Raw genomic sequence first — 15,377 nt, forward strand, 5'->3', positions numbered from 1 at the left:
CCCAGGATGGACAGTGGTTCAATTCCCAGTATTCCGTATGACCCTCTAGTCAGGAGCAATTTCTGAGCACAGAGCCAATAAATATTAACTCCTGAGCTCTGCTGGGTGTGCCCAAGAATCTAAAAAAGAAAAAAAAGAAAACAAAGAAAGAAACAAAGAAAGAAAGAAAGAAAGAAAGAAAGAAAAAAGAAAGGAAAGAAAGAAAAAGAAGAAAGAAGGAAGGAAGGAAGGAAGGAAGGAAGGAAGGAAGGAAAGGAAGGAAGGAAGGAAGGAAGGAAGGAAGGAAGGAAGGAAGGAAGGAAGGGAAGGAAGGAAGGAAGGGAAGGAAGGAAGGAAGAAGGAAGAGAGGAAGGAAGGGAGGAAGGAAGGAGAGAGGAAGAGAGAGAGAAAGAAAGAAAGAAAGAAAGAAAAAAGAAAGAAAGAAAGAAAGAAAGAAAGAAAGAAAGAAAAGAAAGAGAAGAAAGAAGAAAGAAAGAAAGAAGAAAGAAAGAAAGAAGAAAAGAAAAGAAAGAAAGAAAGAAAGAAAGAAAGAAAGAAGAAAAAGAAGAAAGAAAGAAAGAAAGAAAGAAAGAAAGAAAGAAAGAAAGAAAGAAAGAAAGAAAGAAAGAAAAAGAAGAAAGAAAAAAGAAAAAGAAAGAAAGAAGAAAAAGAAAGAAAGAAAGAAAGAAAGAAAGAAAGAAAGAAGAAGAAAGAAAAAAGAAAAGAAAGAAAGAAAGAAAAAGAAAAAAGAAAGAAAGAAAGAAAGAAAGAGAGAGAAAAAGAGAAAGAAAGAGAGAGAAAGAGAGAAAGAGTGAAAGAAAGAAAGAAAGAGAGAAAGAAAAGAAAAGAAAGAAAGAAAGAAAGAAGAAAGAAAGAAAGAAAAGAAAGAAAGAAAGAAAGAAAGAAAGAAAGAAAGAAAGAAAGAAAGAAAGAAAGAAAGAAAGAAAGAAAGAAAGAAGAGAGAAATTGTAGGTTCTACTGTCTCTTGAAATTTGATATCATCTAACTATGATGGAAGACTTTCTTATCCAGTGTTTAGTGAAATTAGGTAAATTTATAAATGATATTGAGAATGATAGGAGCTGAGAGGAGGATTAAGTAAAATTTTTATCTTCCATGTCTTTGAGTATTCTACAGGAATACGGCTTTAGAATTTAGAAATTTAGAAGTTCCCTTCTACACTTGGATATCCTGAGAAACTTCTGTTTAATGGATTTTGCTATCATGGAATTTTTATTTACAACCAATAGTTTTATTATTTACCCCAGCACTCTGAGACCAATAGAACATACTCATTAGTAGAAATAAAAAATAATATATACCTTATATATCTTATAAATATATATAAACACATTTATACATATATACATTATACATACATTTATATAACATATTATATTTTATTTATAAAATATAAGTATATGATATATACTGTATAATACAAACATATATTTATGTATACCTTATAAAATCATTATTGAAAGTAAATGAGAGACCACACATAAAGTGATTCACCTAGGCACCCACATGAAATGACCTTAAATAAGTTATAGACTCTTTGTTTCTAATTTTCAAATTTTCATTACAACTTTATTCTTTTATTAAAAATTTTCAACATATTTGTTTTTTCATGTGTTTTACATATACTTGTAATTGCATATGATGTGCTAACACTGTCATTAGAACTGGCTAAACTAATAGCCACTATTTTTATTAATAACACAGTATTCACTATCAACAGGATCAATTGATCAGGAAATTATGTAGGAAAGGCTGTGTGGAAATTCTCTAAAATAAAAAAGTACTATCATAGATCCAACAATGAAATAAAAGGTCTTTGAGATTCCAAATCAGACTACCTTGAGATTAAAACTTCCTGAAAAAGAGAGAAGATTAAAAAACTAATTCTAGTCAGTTGTTCAGGGATCAGAGAGCTTGTTTAGCCCAACTACATATTAACTTGCACATCCCTAGCTGCACACTTGTATGCTAATAATATGCATATGATTTATGAGCAAGCATGTAGTCTTATATATATGTGAAACTTTAACAACACCCTCAGTCGCAATCCTACCTCTTAGGAACTTAACTCCATAGAATAAAATCTTCTTATCCCAAGAGCTGTTATGCAATTATCTTCTGAAATGCCCACATTTATGACTTGGGTGTGTGCTATCTCTTTAACAAATCTTCCTGCTTTGATTTATACTCTATTATGTTTTTGTATTACTTTTCAAATGAAAACAAGAAACTGGTATCAAGGTGGAGGCCACACCTATCTCTACTATCTCTATTTCTGCACCAAAAAGAATTAAATGTGATTCCAGTCCAGTTTCTGCATTTTTCTTAAGTCTCAAGATATCAGGGGTTAACTTCTAAGCCAAGGAGATTTAGGGAACATGGGTAGGTATGTTCTCATAGCCACATTGTGGAAATGTGAGGAGAATTGTCCTTGCTGAGCAGAAACTCACCTGGGTCCTATCTTATATTCTTTGAAGTTTAGGGATAAGCAGGAACATACTAAGGTAGTTCCTTATTCATCTCTGTGACCTCCCTGAGTATGTTACCTGAAGACATGAAGAAAGATAATAAATCAATAATTTTAATGATAATTATTGAGTGTTTAAACTGCCACTTTCTTAATGAGAGCAGATGCATTTGCCTAGTCATGGACACAGAGGAAAAGATAGATTAAAAAAGTAGGTAACATCTGATTATTTCTTTAAAATTAGAAATAAGGATATGAGAAAAATACTTCAAGTAAATTCAACAACTTCTGCAAAGGCATAAGTATAAAACATTATCATTGATTTGAGAAATTAAAGATAAATTGGTGCAGTTTTGTTAACAAGGGACTGAGGAAACGTGGCAGATAATATTATAGAAGTTGGCAAGAACTGATCCAAGGAGATAGTAAAGAAAATATGTCCATACCCCTAAGGAGAAGAGTCTATGACAATAAGCTCTTAACACATACAAACATGACTACAAATGTGTTAACTCATTTTACCCATAGATGATGGTAAAGAAGCTTTTTTTTTTCGTAAATAAACAAAGCTCCAGAAAGATAGTTTTCCTGGAGGAATATTAGACATAGTGAAGAGCCAGGTATTAAATACAAGAATCCAGGTCTTACTATGGATTGAATTATATTTTAATCATTTTAAATTGCTATAACATAAATATCATAGATTGGGTCTTCAACAACAACCATCATTTATTACATCTCCTAAACTGGGAAGTCCATGATCAAGGTGGCAGTTAACTGATTAGTTCCAGAAAAAGTCATTTCCCCATTTGAAGATTATATCTTATTTCTGTATCCTCACAAGGTCTAAAGAAAGAATTGCTCTGAACCCTTGACTTCTTTCTAAAGACACTAATCTTATGAACTTCTTATCATAATCTCATCAAATCAAATTACCTGCAAATACCTCAACTTCAAATGTCATTATATTGGAAACTAGAGATTCAACCTATAGATTTGGGAGGGAGAGAGGTACTCAAATATGTGATCCCCAAATTTCTATGAAGTCCTAACCCACAATGTTTCAAAATCTGGTGACAAAAATATGACTGCAGAATTGTTAGTTGATAGGAAGCCATTTTGGAGTTGAATGCATCCCTAATACAAGAGAATTTGTTTAGTTATTTAAAAAGGGGCTACAATTTGGATACAGCCTTAGATCTAGAGAAACTTTACAAGTATGAAGGCTGGAATACCTAAGAATCACAAAATACTGTAAGTAAATCACTGGCAACTAAACACAGTAAAATAGACTTTTTCATGTCATAACCAGAAAACACAATCCCATTTGCCACCTTCTTGACTGCTAGCCACCAAAATTGCACAATAATAGGCTTCTGACATTGAATATGCCTGCTTTGTAGTACATTGTTATGGCAACTTTAGAAAATTGATATAGAGCCCAAAGCCAGCCCATCTAATTAGTATGCAACAGAGTCCTGTTTTCCCAGAACCAGGAAAACATTCTAAAAAGAAAGTACATACATGTAGCTATAGTTGCATTCTATTCTAATATTAACCTATCCTTCTTCAACCTTTGACCTGAAGTTTCTCCCATTAGTCATATATATCATTGGATTGGATTCTATAAGTTTTGTGGGAGGGGGGTTAGGAGTAGAATAATACTCCCAAATTCTTTACAGTTTCTCTGAAATTAACTATTTTGTTTATCTCCTCTTCTGGATCAAGGATTCCACTCCAAAAATTATCATCTTTACAGATCTATGTTAAATCTGTTCTAAAGACTAGTGCATGTTTTTCCTTTGAATTGAATCGACAAAAAGCAAAGTATTGGAGACAATTTGTTTTTACTCTTCCTTACTCTGTTTGACATTAAATGTAAAATCATGAAGCTTTAGGAGAGGGCATCCTGTGATCCCCTTATTACAGCTATTCATCATTCTTTGGGGACAAGAGAGAACTGACTGTATTGGCGGGAGCTGTTTCTCTAGAATCTTTCTCTAGTGACTCATAATATAAAGCTGTTGAATTTGAGAAAGGCAGTTTTAACCACAGTATTTAATCTTATGGAGACATTTATTGCATAGCATTTTGTTTTGCCTTGTTTAATATAAACCACTAGAGAGAAGTTTCCTGGCTATGTCATTTTATAAAGGAGAATGAGAAATAGAAAATCTCAGATAAGAAAAGGCTAATGCTTTTTAAGAATACTATCATACGATCTACATTATTTAAGGGATTCAGAGTCTTAAAACAATTACACTGAACACATTCATAGCAATTATAATGGTTATAATAATAATAATAGCAATCACAAAGGCTACCATCCACAGAATATATATTAGTAGCTGGAAAGTCCAACATATATGGTGACAAACATCCCAGGCTTGCATTTGTTTTAGATCCTTTCTAATAATGTCTTAACTCAGTGTCATAACCCATGTTGTTGTATTTTTATTTTTTTTGAAATATTTTTAAACATTTTTTAATTCTAATGAGCCTCTGGATTTTCCATCTCTAAAATAGATATATGAATTATCCTTATATCCTTGGTGTTTAGATTAAATAGGATATTAAATAAAAGTCATTAATGTTATGTCTGGCACATAATAAATATTCACTACATGTTACTTATTATGATGATTACACAGAGTAAAATTTATTGGAATTATATCATATATATTGCCTTACATAAGACAATATATATAATAAGACAATTATATATTGGTAACTCTAGAATGTGTCCTCCAATTCTGATATTAAATTTTAGGGTAATTATTATTTGTTTCCACCATAAAGAGAAAAAACTAAATTGCTTTCTTAGTCACTGAATATGCAATGACAAAGAAGAGTTATCCTTGGATTTGAAAAAAATTATCTCCATATATCCAAATTAACTGAAAACAATACAATGGAATGCCTCTCTCTAATGTCATGATGTTATACATTATCATTTAGAAAATCTTTAAGTAGCTCTTAGTTCAAATGATAGTTATTAGTAAAATATCTCATTTGATCAAAAGTAATATACCATGTATTACAGATTAGCGACAAAATTTATGGTGAAATTAAATGAATTAATTTCTCCCATTCATAACTTTTTGCAACTAGAAATGTTAGTGTCTCAGTAAAATCAGGACTTTAGGAATAAAATCTTAAGAATCTATTCTATTTTTTTTATATATCTGTCTTTAATTTTTTCTGTATGTCTTTTTTAAAAATAAATCATAGAACTCAGATCTTTGAGAATTCTATAACCTAATTTCATGTATACCTGGATCTATACCCTCTATTCTTCATTTTTATATAGGCACCATTGTCATTTTTGCAAACTGGTATTAGGTGTCTTCTACCTATTCTACTGAAATAAGGGTTATGATATATTCTTATGAAAAACATATCTACATTAAAAGAGCACTTACATAGCTAACTATCAGTAGCCTAAATACCTAGCTCAGGATTAGTTAACACTAAGAAATACAATACCTCTTTTTTTGCCAATATCTCTATGCTGAAGTTAATAGAAACAGAAAAAATATATACTGTAATTCATATTTTTATCAAGAAGTAGATCCTTCACTGCAATGTTTGTTTTGAAGTATACATAATTAATTATGACTGCTTTAATTCATTGTCACAATATTGGTGAGTTAAAACCACACAAATATATTATCTTACAATTTTGAAATCCAAATGCTCCAAATCAGTATCCCTGTCCTATAAAGTACAGGGCCCAGCAGGCCTTAATTCCATCTGAAGGAAATGAGACATTCCTGAGGAAAATCCTATATTAAGCACCTATATTTCTTTCTTATGATTATTTATACAAATCACTCTAACCAGGGCTGGAGATATAGCATGGAGGTAAGGCATTTGCCTTTCATGCAGAAGGCCGGTGTTTTGAATTCCAGCATCTCATATGGTCCCCTGTGACTGCCAGGGGCGATTTCTGAGTGCAGAGCCAGGAGTAACCCCTGAGTGATGCTGGGTGTGACCCCAAATAAAAAGCAAACAAATCACTCTAACCCCTGATTCCAATGTTCCATCTATGACTTCTTTTCTATCAAATCTCCCTTTTGCCTCCTATTCTAAAAAAGCTTATGATTATATTCAGCAACATCTCAATAATCTCCCTGTCTTTAGATATTTAACTTAATTATATCTGCAAATCTCTTTCACAGAAGTTCATATAAATAATTAATAGGTTTGGGGATTTTGGGCATGGATATATAGAAGTATTATTAGTAGTCTACCATAAGTATAAGAAAATATTGGATCCAATGCAAATGATAAAATGATAAAACTAGACAGTTTTAGATAAAAGCCACAAATTACACAGAGAATGGGAAAAGAATTTTTAGCTCTAGAATATGACCTGGCTTTTTGACAGATAAGGACAGTAGCAATGATAGAAACATTTATATTGTTTGTAGGATGATGTCATGCATTGTTCTTTGTGCCTTACTTATTTAACTGAATTAATTCCTCACATAAAGTTGCTGAGACTATAGAAGTAAAAAAAAAAAAACTGAAGCATAAAGATGTTAAATGACTTGCCCAATATTAATCTGAAGAAGCAGAGCTAGAATTCCAACTCAGAGTCTGATTCCTAGATATGCTAGGATACCAGTTGAGATTTAACTTCAAGAACAAATGCAACAATATGTAAGGAAATGCAATGTTATTGCAGACAGTGAACTAAAAATGAACTAAAAAGTTCAGTGGCATAAATGAGAGATTACTAGTAATCAGTAGACTGTGTTAGAAGGAATATACCAAGTTTAGGAGTAGTAGAAGCCTAACTCTAAGACCCAGGCTTAGAAGACTTTGAAACATGAACAGGTTCTATGGCTTGATGGGAGCCCCTTGAATTTTTTGACTAAAGAAGGGAATTTATAGGAATTATGCCACGGAAACACTAAACTAGTAGAAATGGACAATGTCATTGAAAGAAAGAGTCAAATATTTCCTCAGTACTCTTCTGCTATGGCCCTTAATACTATCACCTATGACAACATTTGAGTCCACTAGGATGCAAACTCCAGAGATTTCTGCAGGTGTTTCAATAACAGTCCAGTTATATGGCAAATAGCAGGAGGAAGAGGTGATAGGGCTGCTGTACATGTAGGTGTGTTACCTTTATACACTTCTGGCATACGTGGAAGATTAAGTAGCCTGTGTTCGAAGTAATATACCAAGTTCAGGAGAAGTACTAGAAGTCTGACTAGAGGCTCAGACTTAGAAGACTTTGAACATGAACAAGTTTTAGGGCTGATGGATGCCCCTGAATTAATTAAGGTAAAAAGTGCCTGCAAGGAGTAACTTCTAAATATAGAGCTAAGAGGAACTCCTGAGAGCCGGTGGGTATGAAGTGAAACACAAAAACAAACAAACAAAAAGTGCCTGTAATTTGAGATAATATAGCTTACTATTCAGTAATACTTTTGACGATTGCCCTAGTGAAATAATGGGTAATCTCTCAACACTCCAAGCTTTATTGTTCTCATTCTTGTTTGTGTATAAAATATGTTAATTTATAAATAACTAGTTCAAATATACAGTAGGTCATGTGGGTGACACACAAAATTTGTATGAATTGTTATTTAATTTGGTTACTAGTTAGCCTTAGTTTTGCCTTATTATTTACTATAATGCAAGAAGGAAGGAAGGAAGGAAGGAAGGAAGGAAGGAAGGAAGGAAGGAAGGAAGGAAGGAAGGAAGGAAGGAAGGAAGGAAGGAAGGAAGGAAGGAAGGAAGGAAGGAAGGAAGGAAGGAAGGAAGGAAGGAAGGAAGGAAGGAAGGAAGGAAGAGAGAGAGAGAGAAGAAGAAGAAAGAAGAAAGAAAGAAGAAAGAAGAAAGAAAGAAAGAAAGAGAAGAAAGAAAGAAAGAAAGAGAAGAGAGAGAGAGAAAGAAGAAAGAAAGAAAGAAAGAGAAAGAAGAAAGAGAGAAAGAGAAAGAAGAAAGAAGAAAGAAAGAAAGAAAGAAGAAAGAAGAAAGAAAGAAAGAAAGAAAGGCCGGGAAGGTGGCGCTAGAGATAAGGTGTCTGCCTTACAAGCTCTAGCACATAGCCAGGAGTAACCCCTGAGCATCAAACGGGTGTGGCCCAAAAACCAAAAAAAAAAAAGAAAGAAAAAGAAAGAAAGAAAGAAAGAAAGAGAAAAGAAAGAAAGAAAGAAGAAAGAAGAAAAGAAAGAAAGAAAGAAAGAAAGAAAGAAAAAGAAAGAAAGAAGAAAAGAAGAAAGGAAGGAAAGAAAGAAAGGAAAGGAAGGAAGGAAGGAAGGAAGGAAGGAAAGAAGGAGGAAGGAAGAAAGGAAGGAAGGAAGAAAGAAAGAAAGAAAGAAAGAAAGAAAGAAAGAAAGAAAGAAAGAGAAAGAAGAAGAAAGAAAGAAGGAAAGAAAGAAAGAAAGAAAAAAAGAAAGAAAGAAAGAAAGAAAGAAGAAAGAAAAGAGAAAAGAGAAAGAGAGAAAGAGAAAGAAGGAAGGAAGAAGAAAGAAAGAAAGAAAGAAAAAGAAAGAAAGAAAGAAAGAAAGAGAAAGAAAGAAAGAAAGAAAGAAAGAAAGAAAGAAAGAAAGAAAGAAAGAAAAAAGAAAGAAAGAAAGAAAGAAAGAAAGAGAAGAAAGAAGAAAGAGAGAAGAAAGAAGAAAGAGAAAGAAAGAAGAAAGAAAGAAGAAAGAAGAAGAAAAAGAAAGAGAAAGAAAGAAAGAAAGAAAGAAAGAAAGAAAGAAAGAAAGAAAGAAAGAAAGAAGAGAAGAAGAAAGAAGAAAGAAGAAAGAAAAAGAAAGAAAGAAAGAAAGAGAGAGAGAGAAGAGGAAAGAGAGAAAGAGAGAAAGAGAAAGGAAGGAAGGAAGGAAGGAAGGAAGGAAAGAAGGAAGGAAGGAAGGAAGGAAGGAAGGAAGGAAGGAAGGAAGGAAGGAAGGAAGGAAGGAAGGAAAGAAGAAGGAAAAGGAGGAAGGAAGAATGGAAGGAAGAGAGGAGGGGTGGAAAAAGGAAGGAAAAAAGAAAGGAAGGGAGGGAGGAAGGAATGGGAGAAGGAATAAGGGAAGAAAGGAAGATAGGAAAAAAGAAAAAAGAAGCAATCGTTTTCCTACAGTGTAGGAAACAGGGTTTAAATCCTTAAACAGGAGTACTAAGGATGTGTACAACTCATTACATGAAAAAGAAAACAAGGGATCCTCTGATGTGAGATGGACTTGCAGAAAGATAATCAGGGCTCCAGGAAGAAGGTGCAAAGAATTCAGACATGCAAACAGCCCCTTTTTCATTGTTAGCCAAGAATTCAGATATGCAAACACCGCTCTTCAACTATTAGCAGCTTAACCTAACTGCAGGTGCAGGGAAACTTGGTCCGCGCCTAGAGACAATGTTCTGCGTCCTTAGCGACCTGCAGACAGCAGCCACAGCCTGCGAGTAGGGCCCCGTGATTGGCCCAGTGACTTGGGCGACGATTCCCCCTCCCCAAACCTCCTACTCTCCACCCCCACCCACCCACTTAGAGCTGCCAGGCCTGGTCGGTGGTGGAGTTCCTGGGAGAATCACGCACCCGCTTACAGAGAAAGTGTGGGGACACCGCCTCTGCGGTAAGGCAGCTCCTCTGGGCTATATGCAGGGAAAGAAAAAACGGAGTTCCAGTATAGCTGCAGTGCAGAGAGGGTGCACAAAGCCCCTCAGTCGCCTCTCTGCCCACAACTACTACCAGTATTTGGAATTTCCAGCCTACTTCATTGGCATTGCAGGTCCAGCAGGACAGGGCTACCTTCTCAGAACTGCTCCTAGTACGAATATCACACAGTGAGGTTGGCATCCTGGGCTGCACACAGATTTACTTTTATATTTTATAGACTCTGTGACTTTGCTCTCAAAGCACGTGCCTTCTGAGTTTTAATTTTCCAATCTGTAAAACTAGTTGTGGAATCAGAATTATTTCTACAGAACATTCGATCTTTGGGAGGAACTGCAAAGGGAATGCTCAGTCTTGGAGTGGTTTTGCAGCACTTCTGTTTTCCTTGGTATCATATCTGTTTTAACACCTGGTGATTATCTAAGTACACGATGTTAATTTAAGATTCACAAGTCAGTTGGGAAACAGAAGAAACCCTCTTTCTATATACTTAGATGTAGATATTTGTCTATCGAGCTCTTTCTAGATCACTATTTCACCGAGGTCGCCCCATATTCACACAAACAGAACTAGAATTCTTGTAATTTCTTGAATGCAGGAAACTGTCCCAGTACAATCCTGGGACAAAAATCTTAAGTGTCTTCTTAGAGCACAGGAACATAGAATCACCAAAAAGTCACTAAATCTTTTTTTTTTTTTTTGCAGACGTCTTAGGTGAGATTTCCAAGTATACTAATAACTAGTTATGGAATTTGAGTAATTAGGTAATTGCAGTACTCAATTGTAAAAATAATAATAATAATTAGAAATGTATTGTTCATGCCTTCATTACACATGTTAAATATGATAATATGATAATAGAAGTAAAACATTTACTTTTTGTTATTAATGTTGACAAAAGATTCTTGCAGTTGCCTAGTACTGAGATAGGAGGAAGAGACTTGCTTACCTTCCAATTCTGAAGAGTTAAGAATCATGTCTTCAGTTTGGAAAACTTCCTATGCATCAGATACAATGCCTGAGATCATGGTGAAAATTATTGGAAGCAAACATTACCGATACCTTGTGGAAAAGCCAAGCATGTAAGTTTACTGTTTGAAAATGATTTGATAGACTTGGATAAGAATCAAGTTTGGGTGATTTTTTTAATCTAGAAATTTAGTTTTTAAAGTGTCATCCATTGAAATTTTAGTCATTAACATGTATAGTATAAATAGTGTCAAAAGATGAGTTTAGTTAGAGAAATAACTACATTTTGAACTGTCCTAATAATTGAGAATGTATGAGGGAAATGGAGAGCCTGTTTAGAGTACAGGCAAGGGTCGGGTGGGGAGGAGGGAGATTTGGGACATTGGTGATGGGAATGTTGCACTGGTGATGGGTGGTGTTCTTTGCATGACTGAAACCCAAACACAATCATGTATGTAATCAAGGTGTTTAAATAAAAATTAAAAAAAAAGAAAAAAAATAGTGTCAAAAAGTTCAATGCATACTGCTTTCCTGGTATTATTTCTTTATAATGCTCAGTAGTCCTTCATGATTTAGACTGATGTTTCAAATTGATGGGAAACATAACAATTAATTTATAATTTATAATTATTTATAATTTATAATAATTTATAATTATTAAAGGAGCATTGTTACTCTTCTCTCAAGTTTGTGATCTACCATATTTAGCAATTTATTGCAGGGAATTTTTAGGGTTGACAGAAAGTTTTTAGATGATTTTTTATGAATGAAAGGAGTGAAATTGATGTCGGAATTGATTTAGACTTATCATTTACTTGTGTTCAAAGTCTATCTGTCTCTAAACAAATATTTCTTGGAGCATAATTAAGCCATTTCATTTCCTTTCCAAGATCATCCAAGCCACAGTGGAGAGAAGATATTTATATATTTTTGAAATTTGTTATATATTTTACCTAAGGATTAGTGCTTCCTTACAGAGAGTGAGTGATTTAGAGAAGAAAAAGATAAGGTACTAAGACTTCATTCATTTAGTAGACATTCTGTAATTTTCTTCCCACTTTTTATTATTTAACTTTTTCCTTTAATTAGAAAATCACAAATCAATTAAATATACAAATAAGAAATGTCTCCCTCAGTAAGCAAAAGGCACAGGAAATATAAAATAGATTTATCATCATGGTCAACTTGAGAGTCTTCACTTATAAAAATTTCAGGGTCAACTCCAAACCTACTGAATCAGAACCCCTGAAAGTGAGACATCAGGGCCACCATTTTGCAACATAAATTTAGAAGGAAAAATGGCTTTATTGTTGTCATTTCAGGGAAATTACAAAGTGTGTTCTATAATCAATTAGTAATGTCTGCACAGCACAGAATATGAGTTTAACAGCATTTGGAATCCCTATAGGAGCTGAAAGTTGTGAGTTTAATCCTGGTTCTATATCTTTTTGGAATATTAACATTGGCAAATAAATTATCATCTCTGGCTTCAGATATTATACCTATCAAGTGATGATATATGAGGAAAATTAGGCAAAACAGTGCTTATGAGTGTATTGAACAAACCTATAAATGGGGGCCGGAGCAGTGGTGCAAGGGATAAGCCATCTGCCTTGCCCACACTAGACGAGGATGGACTACTGTTCGATCCTCCGGCATCCCATATGGTCCCCAATCCAGGAGCGATTTCTGAGCACATAGCTAGGAGTAACCAACCCCTGAGTGTCACCGGATGTGGCACCAAAAAAAACAAAACAAAACAAAAATACCTAATAAATGGTTCTGCTTTTGTTACTGAAGCATACTTCGATTTTTATGAAAAAAAGGATGTTTAATAAGAAATAAAAATTTAATGATATACTTATTGGATACTATTCTATTCCCAGGGTGCTAAATTATCTTTATGTTGTACACAAGGAAGGTAAACATTGTGATGATATATACTTTGTCTGCTGTTAAGTCCCAGATATTTTCATGGAATCATTTGGTATCCTATATAATTCCCTTCTCTGGAAAAATAATATTACTGAGGAATTTGATGTCTTTCAGTTGTTTGTTTAGCCCTTTCATTTCAATTTTCTTTGTCTAAAGGAATCTTAATTTTAAGTGGATGTGAGGAGACATGGTGGATTGGGCCACACCTGGCTATGCTCAGGATTTATTCAGAATTTAATACATCTCTTTAAAAGTTGGGTAGATAATATATACTTGAATTGTGGTGAAGGATTATTATTTAGTGATAGATATTGTATGAAAATTAAACTATATCAACATTTACACTCATAAACTAAAGTTACCCCAAAAATCCAAGAAATAAATGTGCAATCAAATAAGCTACATTAATTTTGAAATAAGTCATATGCTTATATTTCTCCTCTGATACTAAGGAAACACTGTTTCTTATAATAGTAAAGGTTGATTTATTTCTGTTTTCAAAGGATGGATTTGATGCTATTTTTTGCAGTGACAGAGAAATAACATACTTTATTAAAATAATACTGTGTAGCTCATGAGTTAATAATTCTCAATTTCCATGGGCCAAGAGGTAATACAACAGGTAGGGAGCTTGCCTTGCATAGGGCTTACCCTGCTTCAATCTTGGCATCAAATATGGTACCCTGAACCCTGGCAAGAGTGATCCATAAATAAAAAGACAGAAGTAAATCTTAAGTAAAAAATAAATCTTAATAATCATATATGGCCCCAAAACAAAAACAGGCAGACATTTTTAAAAAAGTTTTCTTTTTGTGAGGCTAGAAAAATAATATAGAGGGTAAGGCTCTTGTCTTATATATGACCAGCCCTAGACCAATTCCAGAGCTGCCTATGATTCTCACATACACCTGAACACAGTGATTTCTGAACATAGAGCTAGGAGTAATTCCAGTTGGGTGTGGCTGCAAAAAATAGTTTTTGCATTATGATCAGAATAGATTGGCCATGAATATTCATGGCCTTCATGTACTAGTTTGTCCCCAAGGCAAACCTTCAAGATGATGGTATTTTGGATTGAATCTCTTGATCCTATGAATAAAAATTCTATTGAAATATAAGTTCTCTGTGCCCCAATGAAGGAAGCAGTATCTAAAAGGAGAATTAACTCAAAAGAAAAATCATTAATTAATAATGGAAAGAGAAGCAGAAATCTGCCTCTGTAACAACATTTGCTCAGATTTCCTATAGGAAGTATGAGGAAGTGACTTGAATAGGTAAGTATAAAAATATTCATTTGCTGGGACTGCTAAATGTAAATAAAACTTCAAAATTAGTTGTTATATTTTTATATAAAATTTTAAGCACCTTGATTACAAGCATGATTGTAGTTGGGTTTCATTTATAAACAGAACACCCCCCCTTCACCAGTGCAACATTACCACCACCAATGCCCCCTCTTCCTTAAGAACAGAAGTGAGAAATCAAGGTGTTCATGCAATCATACTCTATTTGACAATGTCCAGCAAACACCTATCTGCTGCAGTTCTCTCTCCTCATTTCGTTGGGTTCCTTGACTTGTGGTATCATGAATGTATGCTTCACATGACAATCATACTGTAGGTGTCTTTCCAAATGTTTCCTTTCACAGGATACCCACTTAATTGGATTTATGATCCATCTCACTTATCATGTTCTGATCTTAACTCATTATATCAATCATAATTCAATTTACAAATAAGAGCACTGTCTAAAGTTCTGAGGGTTATTAGTACTTAAGCATATGGATTTTAGGGGACACTACACTGAAATGAGATGACTGACACCTTGATGGACTTAAAACAAGCCAGGATAGGAAGAAATAAAATCTAAATTGAACTCCTTTCCTCTTCCCTTCTTGAACCTGTGCAATTATTGATGATGAGTAAAAAGAAAATATTCAATGTCTAGTTGGTTTGTTTTTCACAAGAACTATTTCTTTCTGAAAGAAAAGAAATTATTGCCACCATCATTTTGCTCCTAAATCCCACACCAGTTTTGTGATTGGTCTATTTGCCTCTAGTTCATTCGGCCCTCTAGTTCAAAGGGCCATCTGTGGATTGTCAGCATCAATCTCTCCTGGGAGCTGGTTAGAAGTACAGAATTTCAGACTCTTCTTCAAACACATTGAGTCAAAATCTACAGCTTTAGTCAAATCTCAGCTGACTTTTGCATATTGCAAATAAGGATGCTCAGTTCTGATGTGCTGCCAAAATTAATTTTATAAAATGTAAACTCAATGACTGGAGCAATGGGACAGCAGGTAGGGCACCTGATCTGCATACGACTAACCTGGATTTGTTTCCCTAGTATTCTAGATGATCCCTTGACCCCTTCAGAAGTAATCCCTTA

At 34.0% G+C, this 15,377-nt stretch overlaps 1 protein-coding gene across 1 annotated transcript in view; it reads left to right on the forward strand.

Moving 5' to 3' along the window:
* The first annotated feature begins 9,976 nt into the window (after positions 1–9,976).
* The window catches only part of C6H1orf87 (chromosome 6 C1orf87 homolog), an 81,315-nt gene continuing 75,914 nt past the window's right edge, over positions 9,977–15,377 (forward strand). Inside the window, exons 1-2 of the mRNA XM_049775247.1 lie at positions 9,977–10,044; positions 11,005–11,167. Coding sequence (XP_049631204.1) covers positions 11,061–11,167 — 107 coding nt within the window. The 5' untranslated portion in view covers positions 9,977–10,044; positions 11,005–11,060. The remainder of the gene's footprint in view (positions 10,045–11,004; positions 11,168–15,377) is intronic.

Source organism: Suncus etruscus, chromosome 6 (genome assembly GCF_024139225.1).
Source record: "Suncus etruscus isolate mSunEtr1 chromosome 6, mSunEtr1.pri.cur, whole genome shotgun sequence".
Classification (NCBI taxonomy): Eukaryota; Metazoa; Chordata; class Mammalia; order Eulipotyphla; family Soricidae; genus Suncus; species Suncus etruscus.